Source organism: Diospyros lotus, chromosome 11, assembly GCF_014633365.1.
Source record: "Diospyros lotus cultivar Yz01 chromosome 11, ASM1463336v1, whole genome shotgun sequence".
Classification (NCBI taxonomy): Eukaryota; Viridiplantae; Streptophyta; class Magnoliopsida; order Ericales; family Ebenaceae; genus Diospyros; species Diospyros lotus.
The window spans coordinates 1195554-1208988 of NC_068348.1; the positions used below are offsets into that span (position 1 = coordinate 1195554).

The 13435-nt window shown below is 40.6% G+C and overlaps 1 protein-coding gene across 2 annotated transcripts in view; it reads left to right on the forward strand.

The window, feature by feature from the left end:
* Positions 1-2333: 2333 nt before the first annotated feature.
* The window catches only part of LOC127813044 (probable copper-transporting ATPase HMA5), a 43211-nt gene continuing 32109 nt past the window's right edge, over positions 2334-13435 (forward strand). Inside the window, exons 1-6 of one of the 2 annotated variants that reach the window (XM_052353741.1) lie at positions 2351-2869; positions 3999-5390; positions 5538-5792; positions 6025-6147; positions 6747-7226; positions 7397-8039. In XM_052353741.1, coding sequence (XP_052209701.1) covers positions 2567-2869; positions 3999-5390; positions 5538-5792; positions 6025-6147; positions 6747-7226; positions 7397-7813 — 2970 coding nt within the window. In that variant the 5' untranslated portion in view covers positions 2351-2566 and the 3' untranslated portion in view covers positions 7814-8039. Of the gene's footprint in view, positions 2870-3998; positions 5391-5537; positions 5793-6024; positions 6148-6746; positions 7227-7396; positions 8040-13435 lie in introns of those variants that run through there. The other variant, XM_052353743.1, reaches the window with a different exon arrangement.

Sequence of the window (13435 nt, forward strand, 5' to 3'; positions counted from 1 at the left end):
ACGGAGTTAAGCGGATTAGGGTTGAGGTTAATCGGGTTTGGGTCATAAACGGATCAACCCGTTTATGATACGATTATTTTCGTGTCTTAGGCGGGTCAACCCGTCTAACCCGTTTAGACACGAAATAACACATTTAATTAAACGTGTTAACGGGTTGACCCGAACACATTAACACGATTATATACGAAATGACACGTTTAATTAAAATGGTTAGTGGGTTGATCTGAACACGTTAACACGATTATACACGAAATAATACGTTTAAAACTAAATAACACGTTTAACATGTGACACAACACGACCCATTTAAATTAAACGGGTTAAACAGGTTAACAGGTAACACGACACGACACGTTTAATTAAACGGGTCGTGTCGTGTTACACGTTTAATAAACGTGTCGTATTTGGGTTTAAGGAATTTGACACGATTATTAAACGGGTCGTGTTCGGGTTAGCCTGACATGTGTTATATATGTGTCTCGACACGACACGATTACGACCCGCCAACACGAATTGCCACCCCTAGTAGGTGCACCTGGAATGTGTCTCTTCACCTCCTTCCCCCCCTCTCTCCCCTGTGTGAATGCGTGATCGACTAACCGCATCTCCTCCTCCTCCTGTCATTCGACGTGTCTTGGTCTCGTTCCTCTAGTCCTCGGTCCTCTACTACCTTTAACGTCAGGTGTCCCTTAGTCTCATTCCTCCCATCCTTGGTTCTTCGACATCTCTCTCTCTCTCTCTCCTGTGTAAGTACATGATCACGTCTTCTTTACCTCCGGTGTCCCTTTGTATCCTCCTATTCTCAACCTCTGAAGTCTCTTGGTCTTTTCTTTCTCTCTATCTCTTCAGCGTCTATTGTCATTTTGCGTGCGTCCCTTCCAACATCTCCTCCCATCTTCTTGCATCTCTACCCCCCTTTCTTTCTCTGGTGTCCCTTCCGTTGGTCTCCTCCAGCTCTCCTCTTTCTTTCTCCGACGTCTTCCATCTTGGGTCTCTTGCTCTTCTCAATTTTTTTGGGACTCTTCCTACTTTGAGGACTTTTAAGTATAGGTTTTAGTGGTTTACACCTTAGCTGACACTAAGGGCCACGCATGGCACTTGTGTGGGTTGCATGGCTTGCTATGGATCCGGAAACGGCTAGCGGGAGGAAAGCTGCATGGCCTTCCGGGTGGCAGGAACTAGCTAGCGGGAACAAGGCCCATGCGGCCTTCCCAGAGTAAAATCCCGGGAATAGCGCATTTTCCGGTCTTTTTTCTGCTCCCCAAGGATCCCTCACTGTTCAATTAATTTGCTATTTATAGCGTCAGCCTTGTCACTTTTCTTTGGACTATTTTACCCTCAAACCAATTATTATTATTATTATTATTATTATTATTCACTATTATTTATTCACAATTATTTTTTAAAAATACGTCTTCTTATTTTTATTCATTAAAAATATGTCAGGAGACACTTAACAAATCTATGACACAACACATATCATGTCAGTTTTCAATAATAAAAAATTGAAAGAATATCAATAAAGAAATTAAATTTTAACAAAAATCAAAGTCTTGTATTTGTGTTGACAAAATTAAAATAAAGTAACTAAATTGTTACGAAGTGCAAAATTTAAGAACTAACATTGTAACTTGTTTCGTGCAAAACCAGTCGAAACTACAAGAACTCCAAGTTTTATTTATAATGCGATTTGGTTTGAATAGTCATAAATGATCGTTTTATTATATAAAATATCTAAAATACCCTTCCATTAGGTCTTACTTCATAATCATAAATAATAGTTCTATTATATAAGAAGTCCAAAATGCCCTTACATTGGGTATTATTTTATAGTCATCATACATAGTGTTACTTGTACTTTAAAGCCAAATCAAGAATATATTAAACAAAAATATTTTAAAATATTCATATAATTAGAGGTATTCATTGGGTTTGGACCTGACTGAACTCATCTTAGACTAAATCGGATCAAAATTGGAATTTATAAAGATTTCAAATTTAAAAATCGAATTAGTTAGGATTGGGATGAGATAGATCAGTTTAAAATTATTCATATATATATATATTTTAATATAAAATTTTAAAAAAAGTATTATATGTATCATGTATATATAATATATTATGTATTGTGCATTATTTTTATTTTTATTATTATTAATATTTAATATTATTATTATTACCTTGAAATGAGTTGACCATGAAAGGGCAAATGAGGAAACCAACAGGTGACCCGGATAGAGACTGCCCCGAACCCAAACTCCGTTTCTTATTTGAAAAACCCGCGGGAATATGCAACTGCCGGGCCCCACCAAGCACCGCCTCCGGCGTCGCTTCCAAGCCAATCTCCAAACCGAACCTCAAAGAGTTCTTCGTCACACTACTGGTTTCGCTTCACCGTGTTCGTGGCTATGGCCCCGATCGTCACGGAAACTTTACGCGGCCCCCAGTGATTCCAAATCGAACTGTATTTATAAGGATTTTGGCAATCGGCGGAAGGAAAGAGAATCGATCTATTCGGTTAAGATATACGCAGCGAGAGAGAGAGAGAGCTGAAGCGGAGGTTTTCATGGCGGCGAAGTTTCTGTCCCTCGCGTGTATAGGCCCGAAAGGGAGCGAAGGTGGAGGATTAGGGCGGCCGCACTATCCGTCGATGCCGAAATATCCGAACGGCCGTGTGGTGGCGTCAGACGAGGAGAAGAACATTGAAGGAGCCGAGGCCAGGGCCTTGTTCGCTGTCACCGGAATGAGTTGCTCGGCTTGTGCCGCCTCCATCGAGAAGGCTATCAAGCGCCTTCCCGGAATCAAGGAGGCTGTCGTCGATTTCCTCAACAACCGTGCACTAGTCACGTTTTATCCTATCTATGTGAATGTAAGTTCATGCTGATAGATATATGCCTCTCTCTTCCGTAATGAATACTTGATGAGATCTTTGCTTTGGTTGTTTCTGTAATTATTATCGATCGCTGTGAAGTAGATGAGTTTGAACCGCTGGATTTCTTGCTCTTCGGAAATGGAGATTTGGACGTAAATCTGTTGAGAGGCCAAATTATGTTAATTTTTTACTCTCTGATCTTTCTCTTGATTTGTTGTGATGTGTTTGATCCAGCCCTAGCACACTCATTGTTGACCATTTCGCTTCAACTATAGGTATTTCTAGCTATTATTACTTTAGATTTCTAGTTAAATCAAATACTAAAAGGATGCTTGGAATTGGAACTAGCATTACATCCATGGCGATTATGGAAATATAGGCAAGACATCGCATTACATGAAGAAATTGTTTTCTAGCAGTGGCAGAACTACATGTTAGTGAGGGTGTGCAATTGCCCCCTCAACTACTATAATTGCCCTAAATTCTCCTTGATGCTGTGCATAAATTACTATGCCGTCTAACACTTACCCCCTCGTAAATAGAAAAGATGGGGGACAATTAAGTAATGTTAATTTAGTATACAGAATTAGAGGTTTTTGTCCCCCTAACCCAAGATCCTGACTCCACCACTTTTGAGTGAAATGAACTTGAAGGAATATGCCTCTAATTCTGCACTCTCTAGCTGAGTTATATTTTTGTAGATCAGACATCATCAACTCTGCCTATGTCTTGTTATGTTTGAGATGAGCAGTTGTTGCACTTTGAAGTGCCCTTCCACCAGATTACTAAGGATACAATCTTTTACTAAGGGTACTGTTAGTAATGATTTACTCCTTGTAGTTACATAAAGCTAGAACATCATATCTTGTCAATAGCATGTTGTCCAGGGACATCTCTTCTCAAATATAATTCAATTAAAAATTTCATGGACAGTAGTTGGAACTCATTACACTCTCCCAGAAAGCATGCCATTAAGTTCAATTTGTTGAAATTCGTGAACAGTATCGAATTTCCTTTGATAGTGTTTTTATTTGCAGTCTATATAGTGCTAAATTTATGCACCTCATCAACTAGTGTTAGTCCATACTCTCATTGGATCAGATGTAAGCATTTGTTCTTGTGCCAGGAGGAAAGCATTAGAGAGACAATTGAAGATGTTGGCTTTCAGGCTACATTGGTTGAAGATGAGATTAATGAGAAGTCCATCCATGCATGTCGAATACAGATAAAGGGTATGACTTGTACTTCTTGTTCTTCTACTGTTGAATCTGCTTTGCAAGCAGTACCTGGTGTACAAAAAGCACAAGTTGCTTTGGCAACTGAAGAAGCAGAAGTTCATTATGATCCAAAGATCATCAGCTACAGTAAGATAATGGAAGCCATAGAAGACACTGGTTTTGAAGCCATATTGATTAGTACTGGAGAAGATCGGAGCAAAATACACTTAAAAATTGAAGGAATACGGACTGACAATTCCATGAGAATGGTTGAGAATTCTCTGCGAGCACTTCCGGGTGTTCAAGATATAGATATTGATTCTGAGCTCAGGAAATTTTCTGTTTCTTATAAATCAGATTTGACAGGACCTAGGACTTTTATCCAAATTGTCGAGTGCACTGGATCTGGGCATTTCAAAGCAATGATATTCCCTGAAGGAGGAGGAAGAGAAGCTCATAGACAGGAGGAAATTAGGCGGTACTATACGTCATTTCTGTGGAGCTTGGTGTTTACACTACCAGTGTTCTTAACCTCTATGGTCTTTATGTATATCCCTAGACTCAAGCATGGCTTGGATACCAAAGTTGTGAATATGCTTAGTGTGGGAGAGATTTTAAGGTGGGTATTGTCTACCGCTGTTCAGTTCATTATTGGCCGGCAATTCTATGTAGGCTCGTACAAGGCACTGCGTCATGGTTCCGCCAACATGGATGTGTTGATAGCACTGGGAACAAATGCTGCCTACTTCTATTCAGTGTACTCGGTGTTCAAAGCAGCAACTTCTCCAAATTTCAAGGCCACAGATTTCTTTGAGACTAGTTCGATGCTTATTTCATTTATTCTGTTGGGGAAGTATTTGGAGGTTTTGGCCAAAGGAAAGACATCTGAAGCCATCGCAAAGCTCATGGACCTGGCTCCCGACACAGCAATACTGTTAACCCTTGACAATGAAGGAATTGTAATGCGTGAGGAAGAAGTTGACAATCGTTTGATACAAAAGAACGATGTGATTAAAATTATTCCTGGTGCAAAAATAGCTTCCGATGGTCTTGTCATCTGGGGACAAAGCTATGTAAATGAAAGCATGATTACAGGAGAAGCCCGGCCAGTGGCAAAGAGAAAGGGTGATGCAGTGATTGGAGGGACCGTTAATGAGAATGGTGTGTTACATATTAAGGCAACTCGGGTTGGTTCAGAGTGTGCTCTTTCCCAAATTGTTCGACTCGTTGAATCAGCACAGATGGCTAAAGCTCCGGTGCAGAAATTTGCTGATCGTATTTCAAAATTTTTTGTGCCCCTTGTAAGTATATGAACCTTCCCTTTTTTAGTCCTTCAGTGAGATTATTTTCCATGTGTCCTTGATGCATTATACCTTCTGATTTGTTTTATAAAATGTCCTAAACAAGTATACAGCTCGTCTTCATTAATGATTGACAATATTTTTCAGGTTATATTCATATCCTTCTCCACTTGGCTTGCCTGGTTTTTGGCTGGAAAGTTTGACGGCTACCCAAATGTTTGGATACCATCTTCCATGGATAACTTTCAGCTTGCACTGCAGTTTGGCATCTCTGTAATGGTGATTGCCTGCCCCTGTGCTCTAGGCTTGGCCACACCCACTGCTGTGATGGTTGGAACCGGAGTTGGTGCTTCACAAGGTGTCCTAATTAAAGGGGGTCAAGCACTAGAAAACGCACACAAGGTCTGCATGAGAATTTAATCTATTTCATTACTCCTTTTTGAGTCACAACAGTAAATTTTACTGATTCTCATTTATCTTAAACTCAAATATGTTTCTATCTATTATGCTAGCCAAGTTGAAGTTTCAAATCATTCAAAGGCCACATCTTTCATGAACTACTAATGAAAACATTTTCTAAAAATTTAATTTATTTTAACAAAGATAAATTCTTGAAATGAATGTTCTGCTGTAGGTTAATTGCATTGTCTTTGACAAGACTGGAACTCTTACCATTGGCAAGCCTGTGGTTGTTAACACAAGGCTCTTGAAGACTATGGTACTTCGAGAATTCTATGAACTACTTGCTGCAGCTGAGGTAATTCCATTTGTTGGCTTAGGAAATCATCTGTTCTTTTTTTTTTTTTTTAATGGATATCTTTCTTATACCTAGAAGGCACAATACCCTTTCTCCAAGTAAAAACACATAATGCATCTATAAACTTGGAAATAACATGAATGAAATTTTCAGTTCTGGGAACTTTTTGGTTATATGGAATAGTACACAAAAAGTAGGTCTAAGCGTGATATTTTGACTAGTGCAGATGACAAGATGAAATTGAAACAGAATCAAAGTCTTTGTTGGTTCAAATTTTAAATTAATGTGGCATGTAACTAGTTCTAGTGCCACATTTCCAAACATACCTAATGTTTCAGATGCAAACCATGTTGTTCTCTATTAAGCTAGCTGGCGGACAGGCCAGCATCCATAAAAGCATACACAATTCATGTTCCCACAGATTGAGGGAAGTGAATCGGTCTGTCTGTGGAACCTTTGTTTGATATGACAGAGGATTTTAGTTGACTATAATGAAGTTTTTAGTTTTTGACTAGGCTTGATCTGAGATCTGACCTGCCGATTGAATTTCCTTAAATCTCAAATTCCTCGCTTGATGTAAGGCTAGTGTGTTTTACTAGGTAAACAGTGAACATCCATTGGCCAAGGCCATTGTTGAGTATGCTAAGAAGTTCAAAGAAGATGAAGAGAACCCTGTCTGGGCAGAAGTCCAACATTTCGAAGCCATCACTGGCCATGGAGTAAAGGCCATTGTTATGAACAAGGAAATAATTGTGGGAAACAAGAGTTTGATGTGTCATGAAAATATTGCCATTCCTCTTGATGCTGAAGAAACACTAGCAGAAACTGAGGACTTGGCTCAAACTGGAATCCTTGTAGCAATAGATAGGCACTTGGTTGGAGTCCTAGCCATTTCTGATCCACTGAAGCCTGGTGCTGGTGAAGTCATTTCCATTCTTAAGTCTATGAAAGTCAGAAGCATAATGGTGACAGGTGACAATTGGGGAACAGCCAATTCAATTTCCAAGGAAGTTGGAATCGACACGGTCATTGCAGAAGCAAAACCCGAGCATAAGGCAGAGAAAGTGAAGGAATTACAGGTAGCAATTTCTCTAGTTGTCTAAAGACCATCTTGTATCGCTGCGTGTATATCTTCGTGTGAAAATACACCCTAATAGTCCTTATCTTGGCCGTGCTAGTGTTCATAATTTCAGCAATAACATACATCCTCATCTTCTAATGCCGTTAACTGTATGATTTTAATTCTCAGGCTTCAGGCTACGTCGTGGCAATGGTGGGAGATGGAATAAACGACTCACCGGCGCTTGTGGCTGCAGATGTTGGGATGGCAATTGGTGCCGGAACAGACATTGCCATTGAGGCAGCTGATATTGTTCTTATGAAGAGCAACTTGGAGGATGTGATAACTGCCATTGACCTTTCGAGGAAGACGTTTTCTCGGATACGTCTGAACTACATTTGGGCTCTGGGCTACAACCTTCTTGGCATCCCAATTGCTGCTGGAGCCCTCTTCCCATTTACTGGCTTCCGTTTGCCACCATGGATTGCAGGAGCTGCAATGGCTGCCTCTTCGGTTAGTGTTGTTTGCTGCTCACTCTTGCTGAAGAACTACAATAGGCCCAAAAGTTTGAACAACCTTGAGAAAATAGGAACCAACAACAGTTGAGTGAAAGACTTGAAAATGGTGCTAACTTAGACTGTATATAATCTGTCTTCTGTTGAAGTTTGCTTGTAGATATGCCGTTGGAGATATTAACCTTGTTGCTATAGGCTCTGTATCAAAGGTGATCTGAAGATAGAGGGTGTCTTGCATCTGTCTTTCTTTTGCCCTCTCTTGTGTTTTAGTAAGACATGATATTTATTATAATTGTTGACGTCTTCGGTGCATAAAATATCTCATTTTTCAAAAGTTAAAAAGGATCATTTTCATGCTCAAGGGTCTTGATCTTTTAATCAAGATTCCACATAAATGAGCTATAAAAAATAGGACTATACATAAGTAACGTTAGGGCATGTCTTGAGCACAACATAAGCAAACGGCAAAAGCTAACATACACTAAATACAGATGTTAGAGCTTCACATCCCAAATACTAAGAAACCTAGAACTTACAACACACTAACAAATATATTTCTAAGAGGTGCCAAATGTGAATAAAGCCAACCCTGCAATAATCGTAAAAACTAGAGAGTGGAGAGAGAGTTTCAAATTGCAAGTCTGAATTAATTGCGACGTTAATTCAAACTGCAATCTGAATTTATAATATGAGTCATGCTACAATGATCAAAAAAGGTTGACGCACGAATTTATCAAAAAATTGTCGAGAAATCCGCCCACTGTGCAGTGAGCGGATTTCAACACAGTTGAAGTCCGCCCAGTTCATTTCGGGCGGATTTCATATATGATGAAATCCACCCGAATTTTATTTAAATGCGCGCGCAGTATTTTCAATGTGAGAATATTTTTGATATTTGATATTTTCAGTCATCCCGTACGTCAACTAATTTGGGCAAAGTAAAATAATCCTTATAATATTAACAGTATAGTTTATGGTAGTAATATAATATAATAATACTGATTGTTAATAATTTGATATTAGTAATCACTCACTATTATTATGTGAATATTATTAATGTAATTATAGCATTCTTCTAATGAATTTTATTACATTAGTTTTAAGCATCCATTTATATTTAGGAAAAGAATTGATGATGCAAAGAAAATCATCAATAAAAATTTGTATTGACCTAGACAATGACATGGTTTTCCTTCTCGTGGGAATTATTTTTTTAAATTGTGACTTGGATTTGTCTTATAAAATGGCTTGTTAGACTAATGAGAGAGACTCGAAAATGCAATAATCAAGTAAGGACAAATGCACTCAAAGATTTAAACATACTTAAAACTAGGGTTTCGGTGAAATCAAAATAACCGAATTAAACCAACAAAAATTGTCGGTTTGGTTCGATTCAAGTTATAAGTCAGTTGGGTTCAATTTCCAAGTTTGATAATTTTGATTATTTTAATTCGATTTGGTTTTCGTATTGAAAGAAAATCAAAATAACTGAACCAATTAAAATGTCAAAAATACCATTTTTACACTTTGTTATTTTAATTGTTGATTTTTTTTTTTTCAATTTTTTCAATCAGTTTGATTTTCTTTTTTTTTGGTTTTTCGATTTGTTTGATTTGAGAATCTATTTAATTGGTTCGGTTTGATTTTTTGACATATGTTTGATCTATTCAAATTGAATAATTCAATTAATTCAATAACTAAACTGATTGAATGTTCACTTCGTATGTAAAAAATAAATATAAAAGTTAAAAATAACTCAAATTTAATAGTAATCACTAGACAAAATTTAGTGGCATTTCATTCAATAGTTTAATGAATTTCAATCATTAGAAACTTGATAACTAATCATGATTACAAGAATTTCTAGAGATTTTCTCTCACCATATGAGAATGTCTCTTTATTTTTTTCTTAATTTCCTAAAATATATAATTAACACACATATTTATATATAACAGAGCATAAGCAGCTTCTATACATTCAAAGCAAACCCCAGAGCTTACAGGTTTTTTTCAACACACAGTCTCTACTTCTACTACTACTTCTACAGCATCTCTCAATCTCACAACAAAGCATAAGGAGCTTCTTGTTATTTTTCATATAGTCAGATCTTACGGTATTAGTATATATCTGCAGCTTCTTCGTTATGTAAGTTGGATGGAGTTAAACATTGGACCGTCCCGGCCCAATCTCGACCCAACTCCCATGGCCCAATCTCAGCTCAACTCCCACGGCCTAATCTCGGCTTGGCCCTAGCCCTACGCTAGCTTACATCAGCATCATTGCAGCCTCCATATTGTGTATTCACACGCTCGCTTAAATCTCATCCTCATTAATGGCAGATCTTATCCACATTAATGAAAATCTTGTCGACACCACACTGCCACCTGAGAATCTCCACCGGCACCAGATACTCAGTCCCATCACCTACAAGCACGCACAACGCATGCATGCAGAAAGACCCCTCCTCCTTTTATATGAACCTGTTCTCTTCAAAGTCAAGATATGTTTTTCTCTCTGACTCACTGATATTCTACCACTTCCTACTCCTTTACTCACTGGAGCGTCAGAGTGTTTGCAAGTGCCATCCACCCCTGTCAGACCGATCGCCGGGGCCCATCCCTAATCGTTGCATGTTTGCCTCCAACTGTCCCTTTTGTCAGGAAAGAACATCTGGCGCCCACTTTGGGGCTCGATAAAACTTACCTACCCCATAACTTCGCAAAAAGCCTTTCAAGCCAACCTTACCACCTTACCATGATGCGAACCAGAAGCGCCCCTGTTCAGGAGCCAAACACTGCAAATCACCTTCCACAAAACCAGCCGTCATGGAGATCCTCCTCCAGACCGTCCAACAACTTCAAAACCAGGTCACCAAGTTAACCCGAAACTAGCAATGGAACCAACATGGTGGACGATTTGACTACGACATAGAAGATAGCCGCTAACAACACCACCAAACCACCCACACTTCTGCCACTCTTTCCACATCTATGTATTCTTCAAACCATCCCTTCTCAGAGTTTATCATGGTCGTCCCCTTACCGGATGGCTTTCGCCTCCCCAGCACCTTAGAACCATACGATGGCACCACCGATCCTCAGGACCACGTTACCATGTTTAGCGCCACAATGCTATTATGTGAGGGCACGGATCCGATCATGTGTTGGTCCTTCCCCAACACATTGAAAAAGTTGACCATGTTATGGTTCTCTTCTTTGAAACCAAACTCCATCCACGACTTTCTTGAGCTGGCCACCTGCTTCCTCACCCATTTTTTCACAAGCCGAGCTCATTGCTAGACGTTGGCTAGTCTCATCAACCTAAGGCAAGGTGAACATAAGCCGCTCCGGATGTTTCTAAACATATTCAACCAAGAAGCCATCCAGTTCAAGGACCTCAGCTCGACAATTTCCTTGCACACCATCATGACCGAGCTGAGGACAGGTTCCTTTGACAATTCGTTGGCCCAAAAGCCTCCTTCCGGCCTGAACAATCTTAGAATGCGGGCAACGAGATACATAAACATGGAGGAGCCATCGGCGGCCAGACCTGAAAGCACCCAACCATCAACCTGGCCACAACTAGCCCATCAACCAAATCCCCATGTCGAGCACCAGCGCAACCCTGAAAGAGGGTAGGACAACATAGACCATGGCAGGGGACGAGGCGAGCTAGCTCGACGTCCTATCCTATCATGGCTGAGGTATGACACTTACACCCCTCTCACGACCAGGAGAGAGCGAATCATCTGAGAAGTTTATAACTCAAGAATAATCCCACTTTCGGACACCTCAGGCAAGCAACCTCTATGTGGCAATGTCGACACCAACAAACGGTGTGACTACCATCGCATGTTCAGCCACACAATTAAGGAGTGTGCCACCTTGAAGGACCAGATCGAGTTGCTAATTATGGAGGGTTACCTCCACCAGTATACTTACAGTATGAACCGAAGGCATTCCTCGCAAGCCAACCTAAACAAATGAAGGAGTCGCAGCCCCCAGAGACGACCTCAGAAAGACAACAGGCGGAATGCCAGACTGCCCCCAACCAATTAGATAGCTGGGGTATCTATTCCATCTCTGGAGGCTTTGCAGGGGGAGGCGATTCAAGCTCAGTAAGAAGACAACATCTTCAAGCAGTAATGTCAATAAATAACATGGAGAGAAGGCCAAGGAAAATGACCCAACACCCCGTGATCTCCTTCACTGATAAAGACTTTGAGGGGATTGATCAGAACCTTGACAACCCCATGGTAGTCTCGGTTATCGATCAAAGGAGTTCGGCCGACTTGTTGTATATGTCAACCTTAGGAAGAATGGGAATCCCGAAAGAAGATCTAAAGTCGTTTCCTAGAAATCTGATCGGCTTTTCTGGAGAGCAGGTCAGCGTCAAGGGGTATATCGATTTATTGACTTCATTCGGAACCCTCCCTCTCGTCAAAACAATCAGCATCTAGTACTTGGTGGTTGACTGTCAAACGTAGTACAATGCACTACTCAGTTGCCCATCTCTCAACACTTTGGGAGAGGTCGTGTCAACACTTTGGTTGCCTGGCTTCCCTTTGGTTGAAATTCTCGGTGTCAACCACTAAGGTAGGAGTTGTCCACGCCTACCAAAAGAAAGCCAGGCAGTGTTACCATGATAGTCTCAAGGCTCGAAGCTCCTGACCTAACAAAGATGATGAAGGAAACAAGGCCTCCGGTAGTGATAACCAAGTCATGGGTGTTGACAGCTAAGCCCCACACCACCGCGTAAATACGATCGAATTGGATCCACAAGGCTAACTCTCAGACAGTCGCCCTCAACCCATAGAAGAACTCCATTCTGTGAGCCTGGGCCCTTGTCCAGAACAAATCGCTCACATTGGTTCCACGTTACCAGAAGAATTGAGAGAAATGTTGATCGACCTACTCCAAGAAAATGTCGACCTCTTCGCCTGGACGCCTGTCGACATGCCCGGCATAGATCCATCCATTATCTGCCACAGGCTGGCGCTAGATCCAGAGGTTAGGCTAGTTGCCCAAAGAAAAAGAAAACTAGGAAAAGAAAGGCAGCGTGCGGTAGCCGAGGAAACGACAAAACTGCTAAAGGTCGGATTCATCAGGGAGGTCCCGTATACAACATGACTCGCAAACGTAGTCATGGTAAAGAAATCCTCAGGCAAGTGAAGGATGTGTGTCGACTTCACTAATTTGAATAAAGCGTGTCCAAAGGACTCATATCCATTACCTAACATCGACCGGCTTATAGACACAGCCTCTGGATACAGGTACTTGAGCTTCATGGATGCTTACTCCGGCTACAATAAGATCCGAATGCATCCTGAAGATGAGGAGAAGACGGCATTCATCACAGAAAATTTCAACTTTTTTTACCGAGTGATGCCATTCAGGTTGAAGAATGCATGCGCAACATATCAGCGACTAATAAACAAAGTGTTCGCCAAACAAATCGGTTGAAACATCAAGGTATACGTGGATGATATGGTGGCCAAGACGTAGGAGAATCAAGACCACTGCTCGGACTTGTCCGAAATCTCAGCCAGCTCCGACAACACAACATGAGGTTAAATCCAGACAAATGCGCTTTCGGGGTACACACCGACAAATTCCTTTGCTTTATGTTAACCAGCCGGGGGATTGAGGCCAACCCAGACAAATGTAGGGCCATTCTTGAGATGCACGACCCCACCAACACAAAAGAAGTCTA